The sequence below is a fragment of the Neovison vison genome, chromosome 13 (genome assembly GCF_020171115.1).
Source record: "Neovison vison isolate M4711 chromosome 13, ASM_NN_V1, whole genome shotgun sequence".
In the NCBI taxonomy this organism is placed as follows: domain Eukaryota; kingdom Metazoa; phylum Chordata; class Mammalia; order Carnivora; family Mustelidae; genus Neogale; species Neogale vison.
Genome location: NC_058103.1, coordinates 123,757,306 through 123,763,553, shown reverse-complemented (window position 1 = coordinate 123,763,553; position 6,248 = coordinate 123,757,306). Strand labels below are relative to the sequence as shown.

At 42.0% G+C, this 6,248-nt stretch overlaps 1 protein-coding gene across 1 annotated transcript; it reads right to left on the bottom strand.

Annotated features, from left to right (window-relative positions):
• Window positions 1-3,750: 3,750 nt before the first annotated feature.
• MKRN3 (makorin ring finger protein 3) lies at window positions 3,751-5,709 on the bottom strand. The gene has a single exon (XM_044231071.1). It carries the CDS (start codon window positions 5,700-5,702, stop codon window positions 4,173-4,175), a length of 1,530 nt encoding a protein of 509 aa, XP_044087006.1. The 5' UTR covers window positions 5,703-5,709; the 3' UTR covers window positions 3,751-4,172.
• Window positions 5,710-6,248: the final 539 nt, after the last annotated feature.

Here is a 6,248-nt window from a genome sequence, read left to right as displayed (position 1 = left end):
ATCAGAGAATATTGCCAGACTGACTTCTCATGTAATTGACAGTTTCATTATGATCTGATAGTTATTTTTTTTAATTTTGTATTTGTATTTTTTTCAGAGAGACAGAGAGAGAGAGAGAGAGCGCGCACACAGAAGTTGGCAGAGGGATAAGGAGGTTCTCTGCCAAGCAAGGAGCCTGATGTGGGGCTCAATTCCAGGACCCTAGGATCATGACCTGAGGAGGCAGATGCTCAACCACCCAGGCACCCCTGAGAGTTATTTTTTTGTTAGTGTCCATACAACACTGGAAAATGTAATATACTATATATTTTTATGGCAAAAATCCTTACATGCTTTTTTTTTTTTTTTTTTTTGCTTTAGTGCTGGGTTATTTTCCAAGACTCTCTTTAACCATCCCCACCCAAACTCTATCTCACACTGAGGCTGAGAGGTTCAGCACCTACTGTGAAAAAACACACCCCCAAGATGTTTACAAAAGTGCAAAATAAAAAAGCATATGGATGCCAACTATGGACTGGAAATGTTTTAAGTTCTTGAAATTCAGTAAATGGATTCAATGGCATATGAGACAAAGTGATTCCCATGTGTTAGAGCAGAATTAATACTAGATAACCACTCCTTACTAGATAAAATGTTAGCACATTCCTAAGAATCCTAGTGGGGGTCCATCACACACTCTGAATCACTCACAAAGCAAACTTTCGTGTGGCAAGGGCTCCTTTGTTTCTGACTGAACAGGATTGGCCCTGCTGTTTTCATGAGCAAGCCCTTGGAACACTTTTTCCAGACCTGATGGCAGTGACAACCCTTTATTTAACCTCTGAATGAGCTGATGAGGGAACAGAAAATCCCATTTTTTAAACATTATTTTATTTATTTTCCTCATGTAGACATAAATCACAAATAATACATATTTTTGTTGTTGCTTACTGTATTTCAAGAATAGCACATTTTTAGTTTTAACTGAATGACTTTTGTTGAAAAATTACTCAATCCTTTTGAAATTATGACTATAAAGGTAATGTGCCCCATGCTACAAAAAGTCATAAAGCAATAATGTTACTTTAATACAAGTTCCAAAGATTCCCAAAGAGAAAAACTCCGTGGAGTATTAATTCTTGCACAAGTTCTTCTGAGGTCACAAACATGCATAAATACTACTTTTACACATGCTACTATAAAAATACCATCTATGTTTCAAGTTCCTTGTCCAGATTACATCTGATCATCATAACAACCCTGCAAAATAGATGGTACTGTACCCACTTCTCATATTAGAAAAAAAAACTGAGGTATAGAAAATTTAAGTAACTTGTTCCAGACTTCACGGCTTGTTAAGAAGCAGAGTCAGGATTCTAATTCTATTCATTGTCACCAAAACCACTATATCTTCTGCCAATTCTTCTTCTACTGTATTTCCTGAACTTTATTATGATTGTTACAAGATGCTATTTGGATAAAAACATGCCATTTCAGAACATTAGGTAGTGTAGATTAGGACAAAGTTTTCAAAGCTTTTCAAGCTCAGCTTAAAAACCCCTCCTTAATAGCAGCTTAGCCACTATTCAAAGCTCATGAGACTTTGGTGTCAGTATAGTCTTTGAGAGAGACCCATCTGGTCCTTTTCTTTGGTTGTTTGATCATCTGAGCCCTCTTTCCCCTGCATGCCTGGGGTGGCCTCAGGGGTAACCAGCATGTTTGAATTTTGTTTGGAATCACTCATCCTGCATGAAAGTAACTGTGAGGCATTCACAGCCTCTTGACTGGTGAATTCTTTGGATAAGAGGAAATCAATTTGGAAGAAATATGGCAAAGATGCCAGTGAAATGCACTGAAATACTTAGCAATAAAATCAGGAATCCTGTAAGAAGGGAGAGGCAGTGTAAAATTTGGGAGGCTGAGGCATATTACGAGTAAGGGACTGAGAAATTCTGAGTCTGTAAGACAAAAGACAAAGCCCCATAGCCCCCGAATTCTCTTAGGAGCTAATTTATCTGTCCCGTGTGGCTGAACCATCTATACTTAAAGACTGCACACAGGTTACCATTAGCAATATTCAGCTGGTCCGGGTGATCCTGGGCATGTAGGTGAGGGAAGAGGAAGCATGGTGCCTGTGTTCTGCAAATATACCACTGAGTTCCATTTGTGGTTCCACTAATTTAAATCTATGGGTCATAGCCATATGGGAAAGTAATTTAACTCTCTACCTTATTTACCTCATTAGAATTATGAGAAAAAATATGGCAAGTACTTCATAAGTTTGGTCTGAGAATTAAATTTGTGCTTTGGAGAGTGTTAGTACATGGCACAAAATCTGTAAATGTACCCTGTCTTTGCTGAATATTCAGGAAGTCTGGATCTCCTGGAACTCAAGCATCTGGTGTATTTTCATCTCTTAGCCAAAAGAAGAACTTTTTGCAGTTAATCCACACAGAACATTACACATTTTACATTAGATAAACTGTGAGAACTGTGCTGTTCAATTTACTTCATTTGCTTGTTCTGTTAATGAAAAAAATGCATGAAAACTATACACCTAAATTTTGTATTTTTCTTATCAATTATTTATTTGTATATCTGATCCTGTGTTATTAAATGAATACAAAATTGGAAAAGTTCTATCTTCCAGGTAAATTATAATTTAATGTTTATATACTAACTTTATCTCCAGCAATGTGTTTATCCTTAATATCAACTTCATCTATTGCAGAAGTCACAGGACTTCTACTTAAGTTTTTCATCCTATTACTTTTAATGTTTCTGAATTCTTATGTTGTAGCTGTGTATTTTAAACAGCTTACAATTTAATTTTAATTTTAATCAAGTCTGATAATCTTGGAGTGTTAATTTTTAAGCCAAATCCATTTAACCTAATAGTGTAATGTATTATAATATTCTTATGATCACGTGCTCACTTCGGCAGCACATAGAATATTCTTATGATCACTACTGTATTAAGTTTTCATCCCTTTATATATTTCACTTTTTTAATCTTTCCATTCTTATATTACAACTGGTTTCCTATAATATTCTTATGATCACTACTGTATTTAGTTTTTGTCCCTTTATATATTTCACTTTTTTAATCTTTCCATTCTTATATTACAACTGGTTTCAATACTTTTGTTATTCTACTATCTTTTAAAATCTTGTCACTTACATATTGAAAACTTTTGTCAAAAGCCCCCTTTTTTAATTTCTAGAGATAACACAAAATATTGAATACAAGGAACTGTTTATCTGAGTTCAGGACTGATTGTGCTGTTATAAGGAATAATGATACTGTGCTAAACAGCACGAGAACACACATTTCTGTATGTATCATAGCACAGTGAGCTACTAATGCCATCATAGGAATTACCAATGTCTTAATTTGTAAATCCTTTATCTGTGTCTGCCACAACTGACCACAGCCACTTGAATATCTGTTTTCATTAGATGCTAACCACTGAGCCTGCAAAAAGGACAGAATGATTATTTACACACCTCACACTCAACACAACAGCAAATCCTATTAGCTTTTCACCATAGCTTCCAGCTCTTCCAGATACTATATTATATGATGGTGTATCTTTTATATATTTTTTCAATGATAGAGCTTGTATACACATTTATATCCATACACATAATTATTAAATATATACTTTCAAATATAAATAATTTCACATCAAGCTTCACAGGATAAAAACATGTAAACATACACACCTGGTTCTGGTCAAGTAAAACACAAAACCACAAAGTAACCACATGTTCAAGAGTGCACTTGAAGGGGAATGAGGGAAGGAACAGACATGTAAACAACAAAGATGAGCAGTTGTACCACAAAGGCCCTGCGAGGGTCCATTTCTTAAGGCTGTAGTAGCAAAAAAGCTCCTTGTTCAGTTAAGACTTCTCCCTTCACCCTGTCACATTTATTCTTGAGGGACTTCAAAATGAGTGTGGAAATTCTGTAAACACTAGACTAGAACTGAGTCAATCCTGTTGAAAACAGAGATGACAAAATAAACCATAAACTACAGTAATATTCATTGCATCAAACAATAACTTTAAGGACTTTTTGTTACAGTTCACCACAGTAAAGCACCATAACCTTGAAATGGGGATGGACAAGAAAACAGAGATGGATGCTTTATAAAAATGGCTTCTATAGCCTCTATGAATGACAGATGTGACTACAAACAGAAAACAAGCAACAGCGGATGGCAGAGCCTTAGCACACCAGACCACATGCCACAGCATAATGCCACAGATTCAAACTGAAAAAAATTTTCCAGCTCATAATGAAGCAAGTCCCACTGGTCCTCTGAGAAAGAAAGCTCATCATCTGCCAGTGAAAGAAAACACTTAAACAACAGATTGGCCAGCCGAAGCATGACAAGCTCTTTTTTACCGCTTTTAAAGGGCATCTCACCCTCTCCCACCTGAGTAGGCTCCAAAAGTTGACTGCAGTGAGCACCGGATTCCCCAGCACCCTGCCTCTGAGGATCCTCTCCTGGGCCCTCAGGGTCTGCGTGCTTGTAAAAACAGTTCTCTCCAAATGGGCAGAAACCCCTGCTTTCAGCAAAATACCTGCAAGTCTTGTTGCTCATTGCCTCCTTGTACTGCTGAATAAGTTTCTGCTTCTCTTCCTCCTCCTCCACCCAGAACTCACTGGGAATGACAAAGTTGGAGGTGACCCTGCACTGTGGACAGGACTTGACGATCCTGTTGCCAAACTGTTTGTCAGTCCTCCACCTGCGGATACACTTAAGACAGTAGGTGTGGTTGCAGTTGGAGAGGATGCCAAAGCGGCAATCACTGGGGTTGGCTTTCTCATAGACAACCTCCATGCAGATGCCACACACTTTGTCCATACTTCGCTGCACTGCAAACGAGAGTTCCATATCCTCCTCGTGTGCTTCAATGCAAGCCTTTATATGGTCTTCCCTCTGCACAGGATCCAGAGGGTGCAAGACCTGACGCCCACACATATCGCATATCTCTCCATGGAGATACATGCAGCTCTCCCCACGAAAGCACTGCCCCATTGCAGCATCCCGGCAAAGCGGCGGCCCCCTGCCCACTGCAATCTGTTCCCTCTCAGTCACTGAGCTCTGTGGAGGAGCGCTGGGAACAATAGGGAACATGCGGCCCCGGTAGGGTTGCCCAGGAACAAACTCAATGGCATTCTCCCAGCCTTCTGCACCTGCTCCTCCAGCAGCTTCAAGGCCTGCATTGTCTCTCCCAGCTTCAAAGGAACCCCCTTCAGCAGCCAAGCCAATCACAGGCAAGGAGCAAGAGGATGCAGCGGGAGGGGCTTCCGCCACTTCCTGAGGCAGGGTCTCAGCTTGCGCAGCCGTGCTAGGGCCTGGGTCTGCAGGACCAGGGCCCTCCCTGGCCACCTGCCGGCCCGAGAGGTCATGAGAGTAACGACAGTTCTCCCCCTCCTTGCAAAGCCCATGCAGATAATACCTGCAGGTGACTTGCTTCGTCCAGCTGCCACCACTCCGGCCCCGCAGGAGACTGAGCCCAGCCCCTCCCCCTGCAGCCTGGGCAGGCCTCAGACGTGACGCGCGGAGGGGGGCCGGACCTGCAGCTGAAAATTGCCGGAAGACCGGGCGCGTTCGGAGGGAAGGCCCAGATGCACCCTCCCCTGCTGCCTCGGCACCCGCAGATGCCCCAGGTGCCTCAGAGGCTTCAGAGGGAGCTGCAGGCTCTTCCATGGCTGCTTCTTCTCCCCCAAAGGGTACCGGAACTTCTCCGGTGTCTCTTCCTTTAGGCTTGAGGCCCAGAGAGCCGGAGCCGGCACCGGGGTCTCTTGTCTAGGAAGTGTGCATCTCTTTTCCTCTCCCCGGCTCTCTTCCTGTGACTATGGGTTCCTACTTCCTCTCTGGGCAGGCGCGGCGGACACTTCCTGTGAGGGCAACGTCAGTCCTCCATCCATTCTGTACGGTCTGTACAGTGTGTGCGGTGGTTCCGTAACCTCCATTGTTCTCGACAGCCGGGGCTGCCCCGCCCCTTCCCAGGCCTCTGCCCCTGCTCCGCCGCACGCCAGCTGGCCGATCCCAAAGCCCGTCTCTCGCGGGCTTCTCTGGAGGACGTAATCACAACTCTCGGAGGTTTTAATTTAATCTCTTTCAGCGTTCACTCAGACACATTGTTCTTTACTGCTTTTTCATATGTGTCTAAAAATCATTATCTTCCCCGCCCGTCACTGTTTATGCTGGAACAGCTCATTCATGAATTTCGTTGGTTTTTTTTTTTTTTTT

Bases quoted from the DNA above. Each gene is read 5' to 3' on its own strand.
- MKRN3 (XM_044231071.1), bottom strand. From the start codon at position 5,702: ATGGAAGAGCCTGCAGCTCCCTCTGAAGCCTCTGAGGCACCTGGGGCA.